Source organism: Medicago sativa, chromosome 7 (assembly GCF_051527215.1).
Source record: "Medicago sativa cultivar Bolivia chromosome 7, Bolivia_mono, whole genome shotgun sequence".
NCBI lineage: Eukaryota > Viridiplantae > Streptophyta > Magnoliopsida > Fabales > Fabaceae > Medicago > Medicago sativa.
The window spans coordinates 50,670,755-50,693,888 of record NC_140755.1 but is presented as its reverse complement, the minus strand read 5'-3'; the positions used below and the strand labels follow the sequence as shown (position 1 = coordinate 50,693,888).

The 23,134-nt window shown below is 33.9% G+C and overlaps 3 protein-coding genes, 1 long non-coding RNA gene and 1 other non-coding gene across 5 annotated transcripts in view; 2 read left to right on the top strand and 3 right to left on the bottom strand.

Moving 5' to 3' along the window:
* The first annotated feature begins 796 nt into the window (after nt 1–796).
* Nucleotides 797–2,981, top strand: LOC146906517 (uncharacterized). The gene is made up of 4 exons (XM_085729948.1): nt 797–1,213; nt 1,607–1,765; nt 1,871–1,979; nt 2,400–2,981. The coding sequence occupies exons 1-4, from the start codon at nt 932–934 to the stop codon at nt 2,522–2,524; spliced, it is 675 nt and encodes a 224-aa protein (XP_085586074.1). The 5' UTR covers nt 797–931; the 3' UTR covers nt 2,525–2,981.
* A 1,376-nt stretch (nt 2,982–4,357) lies between these two features.
* On the bottom strand, nt 4,358–4,465 carry LOC146906516 (small nucleolar RNA R71). The gene has a single exon (XR_015020864.1). It is a non-coding gene; the product is annotated as a small nucleolar RNA R71 (small nucleolar RNA).
* A 5,436-nt stretch (nt 4,466–9,901) lies between these two features.
* Nucleotides 9,902–11,455, bottom strand: LOC146906515 (uncharacterized). Its single transcript, XR_015019688.1, has 4 exons — nt 11,224–11,455; nt 10,992–11,051; nt 10,826–10,866; nt 9,902–10,260 (listed from the first exon to the last, which is right to left on the bottom strand). It is a non-coding gene; the product is annotated as an uncharacterized LOC146906515 (long non-coding RNA).
* A 477-nt stretch (nt 11,456–11,932) lies between these two features.
* Nucleotides 11,933–12,415, top strand: LOC146906514 (uncharacterized; the record flags this gene model as incomplete). The annotated part of the gene is made up of 1 exon (XM_085728860.1): nt 11,933–12,415. A coding segment is annotated over one exon (483 nt), but the record flags the coding sequence as incomplete, so codon positions are not given.
* Nucleotides 12,416–13,159: 744 nt separating this feature from the next.
* The window catches only part of LOC146906511 (StAR lipid transfer-like protein), a 34,137-nt gene continuing 24,162 nt past the window's right edge, over nt 13,160–23,134 (bottom strand). Inside the window, exons 2-3 of the mRNA XM_085729950.1 lie at nt 14,135–14,205; nt 13,160–13,681 (exon numbers count right to left, since the gene is read on the bottom strand). Coding sequence (XP_085586076.1) covers nt 13,663–13,681; nt 14,135–14,205 — 90 coding nt within the window. The 3' untranslated portion in view covers nt 13,160–13,662. The remainder of the gene's footprint in view (nt 13,682–14,134; nt 14,206–23,134) is intronic.

Sequence of the window (23,134 nt, the reverse complement as noted above, 5' to 3'; positions counted from 1 at the left end):
GAAAAAGCCAGACTACTTAAAAGAAACCGACATAGGCCACAAGTGTTTTTCTAATGAAATATCCACATTTTATAATCAATAAGACTAAAACTAACCCTTCCATGAATTTAATCTTTAGTGTCCAGGTAAACTTTGCAACCTTCTCCACAAGCACATTGATTTTATTTTCTTGCAAAGGCATGCACATTAAATACTTGAATTAGTGTGCCAAGATAAGAAACATGCAGGGTGGAGCATAAGAAATCTCAATGGTAACATGAGGAGTTCAACTATATATAAGTGCAGAGTTCAACTATACCTCAAGTTGAAGAACTATTACATAAAGGATTTATGTATGAAAGAAAGCATTAGTCTTCTTGTATCACTCCTCCTATTTAAGTATCATGGAAGGAAAAGAGTTTGGAGAATGCGCGTTGATAGTTGAGCTATTGACAAGATTACAATTAAGTGACTGATACAAAGACTATTTGATTTATTAGATCCGTTGCATCGTACCCAATCTTTTCAAAGGTTTATCTTCGTAGTGGATACTGGATACCATGAGATCGGACTTAGATCATGAGATTAATGGAAGACCTCATTGCATCCATAAGTTGATTGCTTATATAAATTGACTATATGCCGCCAACTATGGATTGATCCAAATGATAAGGGCCTTGAGTCCTTTAAGCATGTGGTTAGGGTTCGATTTCTGCCTCATTCGTATGGAAAATCTGGTTGGGAGGAGAGAGCCTATTTTGTGTGCTTTACAAGTTCTCCGACGAAGACTAGTCACTGCTAATGGGAGGTAGAAATTTCGTACCGATATCATGTTAGACGAAAAGAAAATTGACTATGATGCCCTTTGAGTTATCTTACTCCCCTAATGCATTTATGAGGAAAAAAGATTCTAGAAAACCAGCATCTCATTTCATACCAAAATGTCATCATAATGAGGCATGGTGACCGTCTTGATAACATTGATCCCTTGTGGGCAACCACAGCATCGCGGCCGTGGGATCCACCCCTAGCTCAAGTCGGTTGCATTCGGGCCTTTCAAACTGGTAAAAGGATCGAACATAGTCTCAAATATGCAATCCATCAAGTTTTTGTGTCCCCTTTCCTTCGTTGCGTCCAAACTGCTATCGAACTCACTGCCGCCCTCTCTACCATCAATGAAGGTCTCGAAACCGTCATTGGTGAAGACAATCTTGTTCGCACTTCAAAAGTCAAGGTCATAACTTTCTTTCTACTAACTCTTGCTAATTTATAAATATTCTAATCACGGTGTTTTGTAGAATATAGAGATCTTAATCTAGAGTTGCTTGTTTGAAAGAAGGGAAAGGTCAAGATCAATCATTGTTTGATTGTTATCACTTCTTAAGTTATGGTAAAAAATGTGTTTATTATCTAAATGAACAAAAACTAAATTTACTTGCTTTAGGGTTTGTGATTTGTTGATACACAAGTAAAGAGTGTTTGGAATTTGGATCGATACAGATAAGTTATATGTAAAATTGAAGAGAGGACAAGGGTGAAAATTCTTAATCGACTCTAAATATGGTTTCTCCTATAGATGACTACAATTTAATTTGCTAAATTTTGTTCTTAACTTCCAAAATTGAAGGTTTCTATTGAGTATGGATTATGTGAAGTGTTGAACAATGTAGCTATTCGTCCCAACGTTGCTCCTAACGATGGAAATATAAGTTTTGATATATCAGTACTTGAAGCAATGCTCCCAGCTGGGACAGTGGATAATAATGTTGAAAGGGTGTATAATAAGGTACAAAGGATTTCATCTAAATTTTATTATTATATACTTTATCACAATATGCATAGAAACATTGTTTAGTCTAATAATGAAAATTTATTGTCTCATAAATTTCAGTTACCTCAATGGGGAGAGTCATTTTCTGATGCAAGGGCTAGATATCAGCAAACAATCATGAAGCTTGCAGATAAATATCCTACTGAGAACTTGTTATTTCTTACGCATGGTAAGAAAAATCAATTTTTGTTTGGTAAAAGTAGGTTGGAAAATTGAATTGGTTGCTTAAATTTTTGTTCGGGTTATATATGTTAGATTCAAACAATCTTTCAGCTTATCTGCACCAAAAAAATATGATATATCGTGATTCTGACCAACTCACCGCTAATCCAAACATGCACTATATTTTTTTTTTGAACATTTGTATTTTTGAACAATGCACTATATTGTTGCACAAGAGTAATATGTTTTATGGTATGCCTTATGATGTTGGCTTCCTAGGTGTACATACCCAAAGTTATATCTCAGGGTACTTGATCATGATTGTGGTACTTATATTATATAAATGTAGAAGCTACCTTGCATATGCATCGGGAATATTGAATAGAGTTTCTCGATATTAAATTGAAATTGAACTAAACCCTTGCAGGGGAAGCACTTCAAATGGTACTTTCTTCAACCAGAAAAGATGATGCAAATACCAAGGCAAAACTGCAATATTGTGCATATGTAGAACTTACACGTCCTATTTTCAAAAAAGATCAATCACTTTGATGAGTCAATAGTTAGTCTAATTTAATGCATTATTTAGTTTAGTTTTATTAAAGATTTGAATTTATTTTATTACAATAATATTTCCTTTTTGAATCTTTTTACTACAATTGCATATTTTATATTTTAGGAACGAATATATGATGGAAGGTGTCTTGGAGCAAAAGAAAGGAGTCTGGAGCTGATTTGGAGCAAAAATACGAAAGATTCGGAACAAAAATATAAAGCCCCCAAGTCAGAAGCTTGGCACGGCCCGTGCCAATATGTGGCACGGCCGTGCCACCTCACAGAAGGCCTTTTGCTGCTTTTTCTTCGGGCCCAAGTTACTCTGTTGTAGTTTTACTGATTAGCCCTTATAGTTGCTTAGATTTTAAGTCAATTGTAAAGCTATAAATAGAGTAGCACTCCATCATAAACATTCATCTTTTGTTCTTGGAATAAAAGTTCACTTTTACTTTAATTGTTATTTTATATTCTTCTTCTTCTCCTTCTTCTCTATGTCTACAATAAACGTTAGTGAGTAGACTTCTCTTGTCTTGGGATTGTTGGATAAGTCTAATGACGTAATCCTAATCAATCCAAGCCTTAAACCCTAATTATATGTTACCTTAATTTCTTATCTAAATTCACCGTTTTAACATGAATTAATTATTATCAAACTGTGGAAGCGAACGCGGAGGGTTTGATAATGGTTAATTCATCATCACAAATATCAATTCATAAAGCGAACGCGGAGCTTTGATATTCGAACAAGTGAATTTAGACAAGGTTTGCGAAACATGAGAATAGTCTAGCAAACCTTGGGACACATAAAGTTTCGATCTTCAAGGGTCCCAAAGGCAATCACCCATGAGAATAGGTGTGGTTGTTGGAGGGATACACTCACTGACTTCGAGAGAAGCTTTGATATGCTATAGAGAAACTTGTCCTTAGAAATTAAGAATAACATAGAATTATAAAGTTTAAGGCTTGATTGTGAAGGATTCGTTGTTATGATGAACCAATAATCCCAAGGCTCCTTTTATCTTATTATTGTTATTGTCTCTTATTTAAAAACCCCCTATTTTATAATCTTTCTTCTTTTCTAATCATTCTCTAAAAGTTAATCGAATTCATAACTCCCTAGCGGAACGATACTCTTTTACTACTATTACTTCGATAGACCATGCACTTGCGGTTTGGCCTATCAAGTTTTTGGCGCCGTTGCCGGGGAGTTGTTGAAATTTGATTAACTTTTTAATAGTGATTAGACTAAAAAAAAAATAATAATCTTTTTCGTTGTTTTATTTTATTTTATTTTATTGTTTTTATATTTCTTTCTAAAAAAAAAAAAATCTTTATTTGATTCTATTTTATTTTATTTACTTCATATAAAAAAAAAATCTTTCTCTTTATTTTATTTTATTTTATATAAAAAAAAAAATCTTTTTCTATTTCTTCTTTTGCCTTTAACTTCTTGGGAAGATAATAACGATATGGCTAAGGAATGCACTCTCATAGAGTATGCAATCCCATCTTCAAATGAGTCATACGATGCTATTGTGTACCCAACGGTTGATGACAATTTTGAAATAGAACCTGAACTTATTGAGTTAGTTCAGCAAAATCAATTTTTCGGATCAACCACTGAGGATCCGAATTTTCATATTTCAACTTTTTTAAGACTCGGTGGAACCGTGAATGCAAACCAAGAGGTCGTAAGACTGCACTACTTTCCTTTTTCTTAGGGGGAAGAGCTAGTGCTTGGTTTAATTCATTAAAACTTGGTTCTATCACTTCATGGCAACAAATGAGGCAAACTTTTCTTGCCCAATTCTTTCCTCATTCTAAAATTGTTCACTTAAGAAAACAAATCATACAATTCACTCAAAAAGATGGAGAATCTCTTTACGATGCGTGGGAGCGTTTCAAAGAAATGCTTAGACTTTGTCCCCATCATGGTTTAGAGAATTGGCTTATTATTCACATTTTTTATAATGGTCTTTTGTATACCACAAAAATTTATGTTGATGCAGCTGCAGGTGGAGCTTTAATGAACAAGAATTACACAGAAGCATACGCCTTGATTGAAGACATGGCTCAAAATCATTACAAGTGGACCGACGAGAGAGCCATCACTAATTCTTCACCCTCCAAAAAGGAGGCAGGTATGTATGAAGTCTCTAACTATGATCACCTTGCCGTTAAGATTGATGCATTAACCCAAAAATTTGAAAAAATAAATGTTAGTGTCATCTCTTCTTCTTCTTCTGCATCTCCTTCTTGTGAAATTTGTGGTGTATTTGGCCATATTGGCATTGATTGCCAACTAGGTAGTGTTGTTAGAAGTCCCGAGCAAGTAAACTATGCTCAATATAATCAAGGGTTTAGAAACAACCAAATTTTTTCTCAAACCCCTCAAAATCTTTTTGGACAACAAACAACAACACCTAGTTATGCAAACAACAAAAGAGTCCCTCAAAAATCCAGCTTGGAACTTTTTTTAGAAAATTATTGTATAAATCAATCCGAGCAGCTCCAAGAGCTTGAAAATCAAACTGAATTTTTGAAGGACTCTCTTGCCAAACTTACATCGAAAGTAGACTCCATAGTTACTCACCGTGAGATGCTAGAGACTCAAACATCTCAAGTGGCTACTCCCTCTCAATCCTCCGAAGTCCTCCTAGACCAAACCGAAACCAACCCCAATAACCATATAAGTGTCATTACCCTTAGGGATGGTAAACAATTAGAGGACCCCATTATGAAAGCTAATAACAATGAAGGAGAGATAGGGTGTGATGAGCCTCAAAGTGAGAAAGCCATAGGAGAGAATGAAAAGTCATTTGTTTCACCATCTCATGAGCCTGAAATTCCATTAACACAAGGGTTTGATGAGTCCAAGTTAGATGAGCAGTTTATGAATCTTATTAAAATACTTCCAAACAAATTGCCACCTAAGCTTAAGAATCTAGGAAGTTTTTCCCTACCTTGTGTCATAGGATCTAAAACCTTTGAGAAAACCATGTGTGATTTGGGAGAGAATGTTAGTTTGATGCCATTATCCCTTTCCGAAAGATTGGGTATAGGATAGATGAACCACTTTCTAACCGTCAAGCTAATGACTCTAAACGAGCGCTTCGTGGGAGGCAACCCATGAATTTTATTGCTTTTATTTTTGTTTTGTAGGTATTTGTCCAAATATGATGCAAAAAGGGGAAAGAAAGTTGAAACCATTGACCAGAAACCAAACCAAAAAAAAAAAAAGAATCCAAAAAAAAAAAAATTCTTCCCTCTTTTTACAGAAGCTTGGCACGGCCCGTGCTAATGTTGGCACGGCCGTGCCAACCTTTCAGCAAAAAAAAAAAAATAAAATAAAAATTTGAAAAAAAAAAAAAAGATATTATTTTTTATTTATTTTTTTTTATGTTATTCAAAACAACCTCTTTCATTCTTCCACCATAACTCTCTTCAAACTTCACCAAACCATAATCTCTCCACCAATCTTCATCAATAAACTCAAAAACCTTATTTAAACCCCAACCCCATCACTAAACCAACCATTCGCACACAAAACCCTAACCTTCACCCAAAATCCACACCAAGTCAACTAAGGTCAATTGGAATCAAAGAAGAAAGGTAAGTAGACTGAAGACTTCAGAAGTGGTGCAACCAAGAAGCAATCAACAACTCATAATCATGGGATCCAACTCAAGGATTCCAAGCAAAGAAATAGGTACCTTCAAAGGGTTATGGCTTGCACCATATAAAGTAGGAAAGAGGTAGGAATGATGAGGATTGATGAGCTGTTGTTGTGGGCTATGCTTTATAACCATCCTATTAACATTTGCCATTATTTGCTTGATTATCTTGTTTTAATTGTTAAAAAGAAACCGGATGATAAGGGTGATATAATGGTAGGTGGAATCATCACTTTTATCGCTAGGAAGTTTGGGGTGAGTGTGAATCAAGGGATCTAGAGGATAGAGGGAACTATTATTTAAACTTATATACTCTCACTACTTTGTCCTTCCTTAGAACCCATGACCCTACTCACAATTACCAATATGAATGGAGAACTATTAGAGCTTATTGTTTGATTATTCTACCTAATCCGGACTTAACTATTCTGGAGGTGGTGGAAAATTTGCTTTATGTTGGTACTAACCCACAGGTACATAATGATGGTGATGATGATGGTAATAAAGAGGAGGTAGGTGCAAACTTGCACCATGAACAAGAAGCCGGTGGATATAATGATGAACGGCGGGCATGGATGCAAACCAAAGTTCAAAGAATAAGCACCGAGCAACAAAAATAAGGCGTTGAAAGGAACAATGTCCAAAGGAGCAATCGAATAAATGAAGAAAACAATCAAATGCTCCAAAACATGATACAACACCTTCAACTCCAAAGTCCACTATGGACTTCAATAAAATTGTGAGCTTTCCTCTTCTTCTTCTTCTTCTTCTTCTTCTTCTTCTTCTTCTTCTTCTTCTTCTTCTTCTTCTTCTTCTTCTTCTTCTTCTTCTTCTTCTTCTTCTTCTTCTTCTTCTTCTTCTTCTTCTTCTTCTTCTTCTTCTTCTTCTTCTTCTTCTTCTTCTTCTTCTTTTATTTTTCTTTTTGAATCATTGAGGACAATGCTTCCCCTAAGTGTGGGGGGGGCCTAATAAAGTGTCTAGAGTCGTAGTGTTCCCAAACTCCCTTGAACTTTATTCTTTTTGTTTTGTTTTTATAGCAAGAGGCATGACTAGTAGCTTGTTTTTAATGTAAAATATGGCATAAAATTTTTTGTTTTGTCTCTTCTTTAAAGGTTGTTTCTTGTACATGAAAGTAGTTTCTAGTGTTTCTTGTGTTCTTGCTATACCCACATCTTGTTTTATTGTGAAAAATCTCCAATGAGAAAAGCACCCAGTTGCAATCTTTGAGCAAGTGTATGAATAGGTATTTTAAGGAGCACGTTCTATCTTTAGTGTTAACTTAGACCCTTTAAAGTCTTCAAAGTAAAAGTAATATAAGTTTGTGTGGGAAAATAATCAATGTTCTTAATTGTTATATTCTTAATTGTTAAAGTTATAATGGGGCGGGAGAATGGCACCAACATGTGGGGGAAAGGACAATCCCTAACTTCCTAATTGTGGTGGTGACTCCCTAATTTGAACTTAAAGTAAAACAAATTCATCAAAGCTAGGGGGAAAAGACAATTACATCCAAAAAGACTTCCTACGCAGAGATGAAACAAATAAAATTTTGCAGCACTGCTTAAGGTGATTTTGAATCTAGGGGGAAAGGACAATTACATCCGAGAAGACTTCCTACGAGGATAGATAGCCCCTAAGCATCTGCATCCCCTTGTGCTTAATTGTTAATCTAATCTGATTTTAACTTAAATTCCCATCACTCTTATATGAAATGAAGAAAGGACTTTTCTCGGTTACTCTAGCACTAAGGATAGAACCTATTCCTCATAATATCTGTCTTATACAGGAGCAAGAAAAGGGTTGGACTGCACACACACACTCAATTGAGACTTGATGTTGGGTAGAATAGGTTCATGAGAAATGTTTGAAATTGTAATTAGTGTACTTGAAGCAAAACCTTTCTTTTGAGACATGTGTTCTTAATATTGCCATGATTAATCTTTTGTTGCTGCTATGTCTATTGCCTTTTGCTTGAGGACAAGCAAAGATTCAAGTGTGGGGGAGTTTGATGAGTCAATAGTTAGTCTAATTTAATGCATTATTTAGTTTAGTTTTATTAAAGATTTGAATTTATTTTATTACAATAATATTTGCTTTTTGAATCTTTTTACTACAATTGCATATTTTATATTTTAGGAACGAATATATGATGGAAGGTGTCTTGGAGCAAAAGAAAGGAGTCTGGAGCTGATTTGGAGCAAAAATACGAAAGATTCGGAACAAAAATATAAAGCCCCCAAGTCAGAAGCTTGGCACGGCCCGTGCCAATATGTGGCACGGCCGTGCCACCTCACAGAAGGCCTTTTGCTGCTTTTTCTTCGGGCCCAAGTTACTCTGTTGTAGTTTTACTGATTAGCCCTTATAGTTGCTTAGATTTTAAGTCAATTGTAAAGCTATAAATAGAGTAGCACTCCATCATAAACATTCATCTTTTGTTCTTGGAATAAAAGTTCACTTTTACTTTAATTGTTATTTTATATTCTTCTTCTTCTCCTTCTTCTCTATGTCTACAATGAACGTTAGTGAGTAGACTTCTCTTGTCTTGGGATTGTTGGATAAGTCTAATGACGTAATCCTAATCAATCCAAGCCTTAAACCCTAATTATATGTTACCTTAATTTCTTATCTAAATTCACCGTTTTAACATGAATTAATTATTATCAAACTGTGGAAGCGAACGCGGAGGGTTTGATAATGGTTAATTCATCATCACAAATATCAATTCATAAAGCGAACGCGGAGCTTTGATATTCGAACAAGTGAATTTAGACAAGGTTTGCGAAACATGAGAATAGTCTAGCAAACCTTGGGACACATAAAGTTTCGATCTTCAAGGGTCCCAAAGGCAATCACCCATGAGAATAGGTGTGGTTGTTGGAGGGATACACTCACTGACTTCGAGAGAAGCTTTGATATGCTAAAGAGAAACTTGTCCTTAGAAATTAAGAATAACATAGAGCATGTTTGGCCCTACTTATTTTCCACTTCTCTTCTACTTCTAAGAAGAAGTGGGACCAAACACAATTTTAATAAAGCTCTTAATAAAATAAGTAACTTTTTCACAAAGAAGAAAATCCAATAGAAGGCACTTTGAAAATAAGTTGTGAAAGTGAGCTTTGGGACAACTTTTCGGAGGATGAAACTTGCGTCTACACATTCGATTCCCGCACAGGACTATATTCCACTTTTTTATTATTTTTTTGGTAAAATCCCGCCAAACATTTTTTCCCTTTCCAGGAAACCGCCAAATCTGAATAAACCTAGTGACATATATATGTTCCATTTCAGTGCTTTCTGCCACACCAATTCTTCTGCCGCCGCTGACCTTTTTTGCAGGTACATCATCTTTATATTGTATTCTTTTGATTTAAATAGATTTGTTTATTTTTTGTCATTTAGTTGATTTCCTTTCCTTATGCCTTTTACTAGGGCTGGACATCGGTCGGTTTCGGTCAGAAATCGGTCCCAAACCCTCAACCCAGACTTAACCACGGTTGCTACTACTAGACCCAATTCCGCCCAATTAATGACTTGGTTTAGTCGGTTTCGGTTTTATCGGATAAGCCGGTTAGACAGGTCGGTTAAGTCGGTTAATTTGTAAAAGGGCCAATTTTAAATCAGACTTTTTTTTAACATTTCAAAAGATAAAAAAAAAAAAAATATGGTCTAGATCCATAATAATTCTAAAACATGGCCTGAGTGAAGATTAAAATATAATATCTTTTTCTAATTGATAATCCAATATTATATTAAGCCCATTCATATTCAAGGGCTAATCAATTTCACATCCTAAAATAAAACACCATTTATTTAGGGTCCAAGTGATGTATAGGGACCAAGGCCAGGTTGTAAGATGCCTGCTGGTATATCAGTTCAAAGAAAAGCACACACAGGCACAACACAGTCGATCAATTACAATTTTACTCCGCTTTAAAAGCCATATTAAACCAGAAATTACAGTCATCCAATATTAAACTAAACACTAAAATTTTCACTATTATTTCAAATGAATTCTGCAGCTTGTTGAGGCTTCAATTTGGTAAGACTTGAACCTTGCAGCTACAAAAAAAAAATGAAAACTCATCATCAAATGATAATTATGCTCAATATTAAAGAGAAATAAAATAGCAGAAAGAAATGGTAATGTCATTCTTAATAAACAATTGATACAACTTCTAAATGATAGGTATTCTCAACAATCCTTTTATACTAAGCAATAAAGCCATAAATATACATACTCACTTAGCAATTAACCTGCGTAGTTACATAATACAAGAGCAGTAGATTAACATAAGAATGTACATTAACAAACTTATAAAAAGCAAAGAGAATAAAAAATCATATCATAAGCAAAGAGAAACAGAACCAAGGTATATTAGAAGCAAACTTATCACTTGCAAACACACATTTGAATGTTCATAATCAAACTTATAACATTTATAATTGAGAATAAGGCCCAATTTTCATGCATATTTCAAATTTCATTACCATACACAACCTACTTGCATAAACTCAAACTCACATACCTTAATTAAATACAAAAGAAAACATAACAATTTTCACTTACATACACATTTGGATGAACTATTAAAAAAAGCAGCAGAAGACAATTTTATACACTTACATAATTACGTTGATCCTGATCTGTTATTTCTTGGCCAAATCCTTTACCAATCAATAAAAATCGAGAAGAATGTCAAAATATCAGTAAAAATTAAAAACAATAATCTTTAACCTATCAAACACTAAACGAAAAAATAAATAAAAAAACATAGCTTAGTAAGTTTTACCTTTTATCAATCAATGAGTGATTAAACGGACCACCTTGATTCTGATTTGAAGATGATAAACTGAAAAACAAATAACAATAATAGAAAATATGTGTTAATCAAAGAAATAACAAAAAAAAAAAAAAACAGATGTTATTTAGAGAAAAACAAAATCTTTACTAAATAATATCTTATGTATTGTTCATCGAAAACCCTAAATTGAAAAGCACAAAAGAGAAATCTTAGAAATTACCTGTTATTAATTAGTGACGAAAAATGCACTTATTAATTAGTGACGAAAATTCACGATAAACCACCATTTCATGACAGCTTAGTATAGGCCATGAAGAGAGTGCTTGGACAGCAGATTGAAAAACAAAGGAGAGAAAGGAGAAGAGGAATGTCTGTGCGGCTGCTAGGGTTACCACTGAGGGAGGAAGTGAGAGAATGAGAAGTATTTATATAAAAGCCAATACGACATCGTTGCATTCAACTAGTTTTTGTGAGCATAAAAAATAAAATATATAAAAATATGTATTGTGGGTCGGTCGGCAATGGGTATCGATGGGCTAATAACCTTGGGCCGAACCGAACCATTCATGTCCAGCTCAATCCGGACTTCTGTGCACCGCATAAACCGCCAATCCGCTTGACCCGACCGATTCGGTTTCTTGTGGGCCGGATTTCCCGGTTTCGGGCGGAAATGAAAATCCTGTCCAGCGCTACCTTTTACATGATATATGCACTGTACATGAAGTTTTTAGGCTGTGGGTGCTGTGTCCTATCGTGATCAGATTCAGATCCATTTGTTCTTTAGGGATAGTGATAATCTTGTTAAAAGCCCATGTTATATATATATATATATATATATATATATATATATATAAAATTTGTGATTTATATAGTTTTGACAATAATTTTTAGCATAAACTAACAATGATTTTTTATTTATTTAAATATTATTAGGAAAGTATTACTTGGTTGATGCAGGATATCCAAACATAAAAGGATATTTATCACCATACAAAGGTGAAAGATATCACATTTTTGATTTTAGAGATGGCAGTCAAGCACAAGGCATTCATGAAGTATTCAATCATGCACATTCTTCACTTAGAAGTGTCATTGAAAGAACAATTGGTGTTTGGAAGAAAAGGTGGCATATTTTATGTGACATGAGACCATTTCCACTAATCAAACAAGAAAAGATAGTAGTTGCAACAACAACACTTCATAACTTCATTCGAATATGTGGCGTTCAAGATGAGGAATTCAACAAATGGGACCAAATCCTTGGATATATGCCCGAACGTGAAGAAGAAAGAAACATTAATGAAGATTTGAGTTCATACAATTTAAGAGTACAAGATGGGAGCTACATGGATAGAGCTCGAAATCAAATAGCCACTAAGTTGTTGGAAAACAAAAATTATTCAAGTTTATGATGTGTTATGTTCCTAATATTTTATTATTTTCAAACTCTTTCAATTTTATTTATGATAATGTTTTATATAAAAATTTATAAATTTTCATTTGCAGTAAAAAAAATTATGTCTTTACAAAATTTAAATTTTTATAAAAAAAAAATGCCTTTTATTTTATTTACGATAATTTGTAATAAAATCTCAAAGCTCTTTTAAAAACATTTTTCCCAAATAGATTTTAACTTAAAAGTAATAATTAAGTTGTAAAAAACAACAAATGCCAAACAACTTTAACTTTAGCTTCAAAGTTTTAATTTTCAACTTTATTCTAAAAGTAACTTTTAGACATCAAAAAAGTAGGGCCAAACGCACCCATAGAATTATAAAGTTTAAGGCTTGATTGTGAAGGATTCGTTGTTATGATGAACCAATAATCCCAAGGCTCCTTTTATCTTATTATTGTTATTGTCTCTTATTTAAAAACCCCCTATTTTATAATCTTTCTTCTTTTCTAATCATTCTCTAAAAGTTAATCGAATTCATAACTCCCTAGCGGAACGATACTCTTTTACTACTATTACTTCGATAGACCGTGCACTTGCGGTTTGGCCTATCACACTTGCTGGTGGAGAGTTCAATGTACTTCAGACCGGTGTGAGCTATATTCCTTGAAAGATCCTTCAGGTGAAGATATCAACCAAACTTCAAAATGATAAAACATAGTTTTATCACTTTATGAGCTTATACATGGGAAGATCATGCAAATTTGTAAAAGATTTGCAAATTTATATTTAATAAACATGTTATTCTAAGTGGATGTACTACCGGACATATTTTTATGCAAATTTGTCATGTTTGTGATACATTGCAAGACAACAGCACAAAACTATAATTATATTTTCATAAATCCTATATCATCCTTCATTCTACTCTATATCTTAACAACTAGCACCATTTCACGTGAAATATTCATGTATGATGTACTCATAAGTGAAATTACACTTCCTGATGCTACAACTGTGCCAACAATTGCGGCTGACCAAAATCAAGGAAATACAAAATATTGATGACAATGTATTCCAAGTTGCATACACAAAATTGCTAGCTACACAACAATTGAATGTACTGTTTCTAATAAGCATGTTATTGTTGAATTGCACATCAAACCTTCAACCTTTCAAGGAACCACGCCACAAAATGTTATGACTGCTTCTCCAACAAGGAACCACACCACCAAGTAATATTACAAGATGTGAATGAGCATTTGGTTATGATTCATCCATATTCCTATCCAAACAAAATATACTATTTTATTTCATAGAAGATCAATAAGTAATAAAAAAAAAAAAAAACGCATGAATTCCAATATACAAAAATAAAAATTAATCTTTAACAGGAGAGAAGGCTGAATTGTCCTATTAGAAGAACTTAAATAGAAATGTTTAATCAGTTAGATTTTTAAGATATGGGTCCGTTTACCTTCTAACATCATTCTCAATTTTTCATTTTTATATCTTACTCTATACATGGGGTGGCTGAAATGTCATTTGGTTATAAATGTCCATTTTTAGTTCTGATAGAGAGAAGATAGAAGTTAACTAGCTGGAGTGCACTCTCGGAAAGACAAAAAACAATGTTCATAAATTTTTTTGAATTTTCAAAAATATTCAATCCATTTTTAAAATGCATCACTCAATTTGCAAATATATTTTCTTTTCATGAACTACAAAATTTACTTACTTATTCGGTGTGCGTGGACGTAACCCAAGTTTAGCTCTTAAATTGGCACCAGCTTCAATGAGATCATCAACCTATATGCAATAACATGTAGTACGTGAGAACTGAGAATATTAACATCTGCACTTATGAGATCTTACATCTAGACCATATTTTCTCAAGGAAACAGATACCACAGTCATGTATACAGAACATCACTAATTTTCTTGACTTCTACAACAAACAACTAAGCATGTTATATTAAGCATTTTCACATCTTCTGTAAAAGCATCTTCAAAGTAACAATCTAATTTTCTTACATCTATAACAAATAACTAAGCATTATATTACGCATTTTCACATCTTCTGTGTAAACAACTGTAAAAGCATCTTCAAAGTAACAATTATGCCTTGTGATCTGGTTTCCTATTTAGCTTTTTGCATAAATCATAACCATCTGTATGTAGTATTATCCATCACAAACAGTGAAATAACAAGTTATGACCTGCAATATTTTAGATGTAAGAAAAAGGTTTGAAGCTACCAAGCAACCAATTAGGAGCGGTGTTATTAAACCTGGACAGGATTGACCAGTACGACAGGTTCAACCAAACACCGGACCTGCCACTGGTCCTATCAGTCATTCAATCATTTAAGCACATAACTGATGATGACATCAAAAACTTAGATCTAAACTTGAAGAATAAAAAACTCAACTTTCTCAATTCAATTGCTTCCACTTGCACTTTGTACATCTACGCACATCCACTTAGGGAACAGCCAACAGTATTTAAGGACAGTCGCACATCACCTTATGCATAGCAGAGTAGGTGAAGGGAAAGTTCGCTCAAATGGCTATTGCCTTGTAAATTGAAATGTTGACAACCCCAACTTAACTTTCAATTTACAATTACAAAATGCAATTACAAGTCTGTCGTCTGTCAGGATTGAATCCGCGTTAAATGCACAACTTTGTCATGTGAGTGATGAAATAGTCAAATTAAAGTCTTATGAATTTCATTAATCATAAGCAGAATTATATTCATTAAAATGATTTATGACATACCAACTCTATCACTAGTCTTCAATCTGTCCTTTTCATTATCAACCTTAATATACTTGTCATATACTCTGCGTTTGGCAAGGGTGCTTATCCTCAACTTAGTCTCTTGATTATATTGTTCTATTTGATTCTTAACAAAGTCCTCACAAATTGGATTCAGCTCGATTTAAAATCTATAACAGAGGAAGTCACAGGTGAGGCTACTGTCTGAGGGATGATAAAATCCAGAAGAGTGGTCTGGGTTCTAATGGAACACAGAAATTAAAGATAAAGAAACTGTACTATAGATGGTGGTAAAATAGAAAAGGAGATAAAAACAAGAGTGTGAACACTCCTACCAGAACACAATGTTCCTAACCAGAGAGAAACTCTCCTAACCGACTCTAAAGCATATTTCTCCGTGCGCAATGGCAAATGCACCAGTCGTTTTCATCAAGTAATAAAGTTAGTAAGTAAAGTATCATATCCACATGGATTGTTCTTTCGTCCGAACAGTTCTTGTCACTTATTTTTGTTAAGTTTGACGGTATAAATGATAGGTTGTAATTTTTATCTGTTTGCAACAAAGCAAGTTTACCTGTTTTTGGTTGCAGAAATGTAAGCAACGGCTAGGATTCTTCGAATTCCCTCTGTATATTCGTTGTTGGATAGTAAATAATATAAATGTCGCGTTTATTTATTTTGAGACATGGCTACTTAGAGATGTTTTACTAAATGTAGTTCTGATGATGATTTATTCCGCTGCGAAGCTTTGAGAAAATTGTTATTTATGCATGCTTGGTGATTTATTGGCGAAGTAACATCTAGATTCTTGATATGCTCGTATCATTAATGTAATTTATCGCTTATAGAGTTTAGGGTGTTACACAACTCCTCAAAACCCATGAGGCGGCACGATCATCGCTGCCAGGCCCGTCGGACGGAATCCTCGTTCCACTCTCAGACCAACCCGAAGAACGGGACGGAACAAGGAGAGCTGCCATCTTAATGGGGAGAAACAAGGCGAGTTCTTCGTCTCAGCTACAACATCTTCTATGTCAGCCAAAACTCCTTGCAAAGAAATGAAGGCCACCCACGAAATCATGCATTCCAACTCAGGAATAAAAAGCCCTCCAAAAACCTCAACCACTTCTTCATCCCCACAAAATATCTTGGAAAACACAAGAGATTTCTCTCTATGACCCGCAAAAAATGAGATCATCACTTTCTCAGATTTGAGACAACAAGCACTCAGAAAACAAAGAGAAAAAAAAGATCAAAACCAGCATGCATGAGCAAGACGAGAAACGTCCTATTCGTCAACAATGCCAAAAGAAAAGAAAGAGCTGTGGAGAAAAACTTCTCCTTAAATAGACTCAAAACCATCCACATCAACGGACCAAATCAAGCAACAAAAAAGAGTTGCGATCTAACGGTTGACTATGGTCTTAGGAAAACGCAACGCACTCAAAGTCACATCCGCATGTAACGTTTTTCCAGGAGCGTGTGCAACACACGGGCCAAACACATGGAAAAAGAAACTGAATGATTTTCGCATCTTCGAACGTTTCACTTAAAGCATTAAATGCCAACTACTCCCACTAAGTCAAAGTCGGGTGCCTTCACTCGCGGGCGGAATCAAAGTTTCCCAACAAAACGCTTCAAGGGTCGTCTGTCTTAGGTCATCAACAGACGCCACACTGTTTGCGGGTGGGCTTAAGTTCCTGACACAACCCATCGAGGACCGCCAGACTAAGCCGTTGACGAGCGCCTTTGATCAAACGCCTCCTTTCTCAGCTAAAGCCATTGAGCCATAAAGGCATCAATGGCATGGGGGCAACTGTTATGGACCACTCACGCGGCTAGATATGTACAATAATACGCCGTCTTAAGGCTACACACTCAAAGGAGCATGCCAACTTGCCTGCGTCGTGCCACACTGGAGTACGCCTCCTTGCCGGGATCACGCTACACGTGTTCCATCCCGTTCCTAATCACACGCTGCATAACCCGGATACAATTATGCCACGAGCGCACCTATATAATTGTGAACTTGCTTCACGCTCAAGGTACACAATACTTCTTTGACTTTCTCTCTCAGTTCCATTACTGACTTGATCGTCGGAGTGCTAACGTGCTTGCAGGTACCTTTCGTTCCACCGTAGAAGACGCTTCGCTGCCGCACCGGAAACTATTACTGATCATCAGTGCATTTTCTACCAACGTTGTGACTCAATCGTTCTCACCGAACATATCACTACCACTAACAAACTATGATAAAACTAGGGGTTCTAAACTAAAAGATAAAGAAGAATAAAACTAAATAAGATAAAATAAAATAACTTTTCATTCACTTTGTCTCTTGCATAGTGCGTCAAAGACACTATATATAGGAAGACTAATGGATAATAACCTTAATGAGCCTAAAGACTAAAGAATCAACTTAAAGGCCTTAAAGGCCAAACTAGCAACAACTAAAAAGGAAGATAAACTAATATAATTTTACTTCTAAACCAAATACCTAAATTATTTATTTGAGTCTAATTGCACTCTCTATCATTACCAACGGGTTCACTTGAACCTTGTCCTCAAGGTTCAACACTCTCTATCAAATGCAGTGTTGACTTTTGTTTCGACGTGTGGGAGTGTGGATGATAATTGCTCATGTTATAAATTTTTTTGCTTGTTGTCTAAGACTTACTACTTTAATTTATGTACTAGGAGAAAGACAGGCACTATCGTGTCCGTCTGTCCGCTCTTTCTACTGCGCTAACGCATGTGATTATTTTATTATGTTTGTTTGTATAATTTTGATTAAATTTTTAAATTTTTTAAATATTAATGGAAATTATTGATATATTGATTTATAAACAAAATATTGTCAAGTTATATAACAATTATTTATGAACTCGACATATTTTAGTTTGTCTGCATATAAAATAAAGAAAAAAATAATGATCTTTTATTGTTTATTCTAATAGTAATTAGTAATATCATAACATAAATATATAAATGACATTTTATGTAAAAGAAACATTGTTATGATTGCGATAAAAGAATATCTTTAAAAATTAAATTTTTTGTAAAATCTTGATCTTCTCATTCTATTTTCCCTTCATTAATGAGAACTTTTGTTGAATTTTGACAAACTCCTCTCGATAAAGCTACATATAATTGACCATGACTGAAAACATGTCGATAAAGCTACATAACATTATTTTTTGCTCACGTTTGTTACTAATATTTTTTAAGAGGATTTAAAGTATTATCTTTAACATAATATTTTGCTGACGTTTGTTACTAATTTTTTTCCAGATAAGTTTAATCTTTAACATTATTTTTTGCTTAGGTTTGTTACAAATATTTTTTTATAGTATTTAAAGTTCAATCTTTAACATTATTTTTTTCTCACGTTTGTTACTAATCTTTTTTTAGAGAATTTAAAGTCCAATCTTTAACATTATTTTTTGCTCACGTTTGTTACTAATCTTTTTTTAGAGGATTTAAAGTCTAATCTTTAACAATATTTTTTGCTCACTTTTGTTACTAATTTTTTTATAGAGGATTTAAATTCCAATATTTAACATTATTTTTTGCTCACGTTTGTTACTAATCTTTTTTTTTAGAGAATTTAAAGTCCAATATTTTTCATTAGTTTTTACTCACGTTTGTTACAATTTATCAAAGACTAAGGATGAGTAATTTATATCAATAAAATAATATGGAATACTGTTTTTTGTGGAAGGGATATGAAAATACTTGACAATCTTTGTCGGTTGTATTGAGGGGAACAACACAGATGTACAACATAAAAACGGCCGATAAAAAAGTAACATGAGTTGTTGTTTTGTGCTGGTTTTTTTGTGAGTTTGATCTTTGGTTAACAAAGGTAAAAGAGGGTTAACGATGACGATTCGTGATATGGATTACTAATCCACGTATTATTTTATAATTGGCTATTTGTACTTAAAATTAAGGGTATTTTTGAAAAGAAAAGTCCAACCCAAAGGTGTGCTTATAGATTAAAAAAAAAAAAACACAATATCATAGTTTGTATAAGCAATTATAAACCAGTAAAGTCAAATAATTCTTAAAATTAATCATAAATAATTTAATCATAATCACTTATAAATCAGCAAAGTCAAATAATTCATAAAATTAATCAACTTTGATTAGTTGTAACATGAAAGAAAAAAAAACTTACGTTAATTCTGAATTCTGATGCAGAGGGCGGAGAGAGGTTGAGAAAAACTAAACAATGCGGGAAAGAACTATGAATTGTGAGAACCCTACTTATTAATATTTTTAATATAGTGCTAACAAATCTTTTTCTAAAAGATTTTGAATCATAATATTTTGCTCACGTTTATTACTAATATTTTTATCAGAGGATTTAAAGTCCAATTTTTAAGATTATTTTTTTCTCATGTTTGTACTAATCTTTTTTTTTTTTTGCCCATGTTTGTTACTAATATTTTTTTAGAGGATTTAAAGTCCAATCCTCAACGGCTATTATTTTTGTTTAAAAAAATTTTAAAAAAACTCATAGACTCGTGAGAAATAAAGCAGGAAAAAACATAAACTTTGGATTTTTTTTTTTCATAAGTGATTATTGTTCAACTTTGATTTTCTCAAATTCTGATTCATTCATTCTTCTAACAAAAGATTTTCTCAAATTCTGATTCATTCATTCTTCTAACAAAAAAAACTAAAAACAAAGCTTGAATTGTAATGTTGGCAGAAAGTAAATTGCTCGAAGGATAAAATAGAAAATGTTCAATTCATGAACTGGACCTTAAAGATATTCCATTGAATGGTGCTTCAGAAGTATTAATCAAGTTTGTGAGCCTTGGAACTTTCTAATTTTTTAGAGGTGATGAGATGTGATCAGAGGGGTACTAGGATGAATTCTGGATCGATTTGAATTCATGAAAAGAGACATAAAGAATGCAAATATAATTTTTAAACTTTTTGTGAGTTTGATCTGTTGTTAACGGTGGTAAAAGAAAGTTAACGGTGACGATTAGTGACATTGATTATTAATCCACGTGTTATTTTATAATTGACTATTTGTATTTAAAATTAAGGGTATTTTTGGAAAGTAAATTACAACCCAAATGTGTGCTGAAAGGGGTAGTTTTCTTTAAATATATAGTATAGAACTATAGAATAGTATAGATGAAGCCTTCTCATGCACTTGGTTGCTCCTTCACATTTTTATTTATTAATAAAAATAAAAATAAATGTATCCGGCCAACATCAGAAAAATCCAATAGGATAAAAACTTTGGTGGAGAAAAAAGGTGTGCACGGCCAAAAACACATCCAAAAGAAAAAGAAAAAAAAAACAGCAATTGGATCAAGTTGAAGCAAATTCAGGAAGCCCTGGCTTTTACCGGATGAAGAAGACAACTTTTATATAAATTCTTCTCTTCTCCCAACAAGATTTGTTCACTCCGAACCAAACTTCAGAAAATACCTCTGCGTGAGTTAAGTGACGCATGTGTTAAATTTAACGTGATTTAACTCACGTAAGTTTTATAACTTAATTGAGTTAAGTCACGCTGTGTTTATAACATGCGTGAGTTAACTCACGCAGCGTGACTTAAGTCACACGTGGATATTTTCGAAAATTTGGTTGGGAACGAGCAATGTGGGAAGAGCATAATTCCTTTTATATTACGAGGATAACAGTCCCACCAATATATGTAAAGTAAGACCAATGAACTCAGCTGATTCATAGAAAATCAAACCTTCTTTGCTAGCTTAGATTTTTTCTATGAATCTGACTCATAATTCCTTTATCTTAGATTTTTTCTCTCAGTTCCATTACTAACTTGATCGTCGGAGTGCAGTGCCAAAAATACATCCAAAAGAAAGAGAGAAAAACAGCAACTTGAGTTCCATACGAAAACCCATTATTTGAAGAAAAATTCAGGAAGCCCTAGCTTTTACCGGATGAAGAAGACATATTTTATAAGCACAATGATTCCCTTCATAAAAAATGTGAGTAGCCATAAAATACATTTCCATTCTTAACTTTAAGCAATTCCAAGTCAAATCGCAGATCTTTAAACGAAACAGATCTTTAAAAGTAAAATCAACCAATTATGAGTCAGATTCATAGAAAATCAAACCTTCTTTGCTAGCTATCTCAATAGAAAATATGGCACCAATGAACTCAACATGAATGAAATCAGTAACACCTAAATTAACAACAAAGGAATTTCAAAGTTCCGCATTTTTGTCTCTAAAATTTCCCTCACAGGCGTCATGTCTTTTATTAGTTGTACTAATGTATTAAATTTAACCCAACACAACACAACACAACACAACATAATAGGTTGCTAATTGAAATTTATAATAATAGGAGCCTTAGGATAATGGATGAATATTCAACAAGAAAGCCTTCAAAATAGCGAACTCTTGCATGGAAGATGAAGCAGTTGCTTTAGAAAGCTTTCCACTAATGGAAACAAATACCACGTTAATTCCTTCTTAAAAATACCACGTTATTTCATCTTCTAAGAGCAATGTTATTTATCTAGATAAATTTTGTCCCGAACGGCTAGCGAAAATTAATTGTCCAATAAAATTGTGCATAATTTAAAGAAAATTCAGAGCTCTTACTATCTCGTGAAACAATTGGGATAAAAACCGTATCGATACATAGCAATTTCCATCTTCTAACATGTTATCCTAACGTTAGGAACATATTTCAAATCTTCTCAAAACGGTAGTAAAATAGTGGTTAGTGTCATTTTATTTAATAAAAAAAATTCACCTTCCCCAATGAAAACAATTATGTGCACTATTCTAAAGGCACTTTAGGAAGTTTCGTATAACTCTTTCTTGGGCCATTTTGTCAGTAGTTGGTAATGGTTGTTCTTTTCAGCTTTTCCACCCAGCGTCTTTGACTCCATTATCATCTCCCATTATACACGGTGTGTAACCTATCTCCCACGAATAATTTTCTCCAATTTTAATAATGTGGGTGGTTGTCTAGGTTATAATATGCAGTCATGTCTTATTAGTATTATTTTTTTTAGAGAAAATAACTTATATCATTTCATTAATAATTAAATCAGTGATACATGCTCGAACATCATCAAAGACATGGAAGCTAGTACTAGATGTGGCTGCCCTAACTAAGACATGTGCAACCTCATTTGCTTGTCTCCTAATAAACTCGACATAAGAGTTTGTTAGATAATTTCTACAAAACTGGATGCTACAATCCATGATAGAACCAAATTCGGTGACATCTCCACGACCTTTGTTGAAATAATCAGCTACTCTTTTTGAGTCAACCTCGAAATCAACATTTGTAAGTTGAAGCTCTTGTATCCACCGAATTGCATGATATAAACCCATTGCTTCCCCAACATCGACATAACAAACTGGATTAAACCACATTGTTTTAGAGCGGACATGGTTCCCTTCTGAATCTCGAATGCACATTCCAAATCCTACCTTGTTGTTAGAATTTGAAAAAGAGGCATCCACCTTACATTTGTATCTTCCCCTCCTGGGTTTCCTCCATTTGAGATTTTCATCCCTATTACTGTGGGAAGTGCTTGGTGTGCCATGTAAATTACTGCTACTTGTGGTCTTTTGCTTGCGATTCGCATTCCTCCACCCTTCTAACATGTGTTTAGCTCTTTCTAGAACTGTAATACTCGAGTCTGATACCTGTTGCCATAACTTGAGATTTCTAGCTTTCCAGATACTCCACATTACAGAGGCGATGATTTCAATCTGTGCTGATGATAATTTCTGTAGTAAATTATAAATAATATCTGGAGCATTATCAAACTCACTCAGTGATGGAGAAATCAGATGCCACACATTTGCTGCAATCCAGACATCAATGGCTGTCGAACAGTGAAAGAGAATATGGTAGCTATCATCATGGGGGTCGTCACACATAACACAATTTGATGGACATTTAACACCCCTTTTTCGCAACTTTACCCGCGTCGG

Coding starts and splice junctions, on each gene's coding strand:
- LOC146906517 (XM_085729948.1), top strand. CDS start 932: ATGAGGCATGGTGACCGTCTTGATAACATTGATCCCTTGTGGGCAACC. Junction 1,766..1,870: donor TTGAAAGGGTGTATAATAAG/GTACAAAGGATT, acceptor CATAAATTTCAG/TTACCTCAATGGGGAGAGTC. Junction 1,980..2,399: donor CTTGTTATTTCTTACGCATG/GTAAGAAAAATC, acceptor AAACCCTTGCAG/GGGAAGCACTTCAAATGGTA.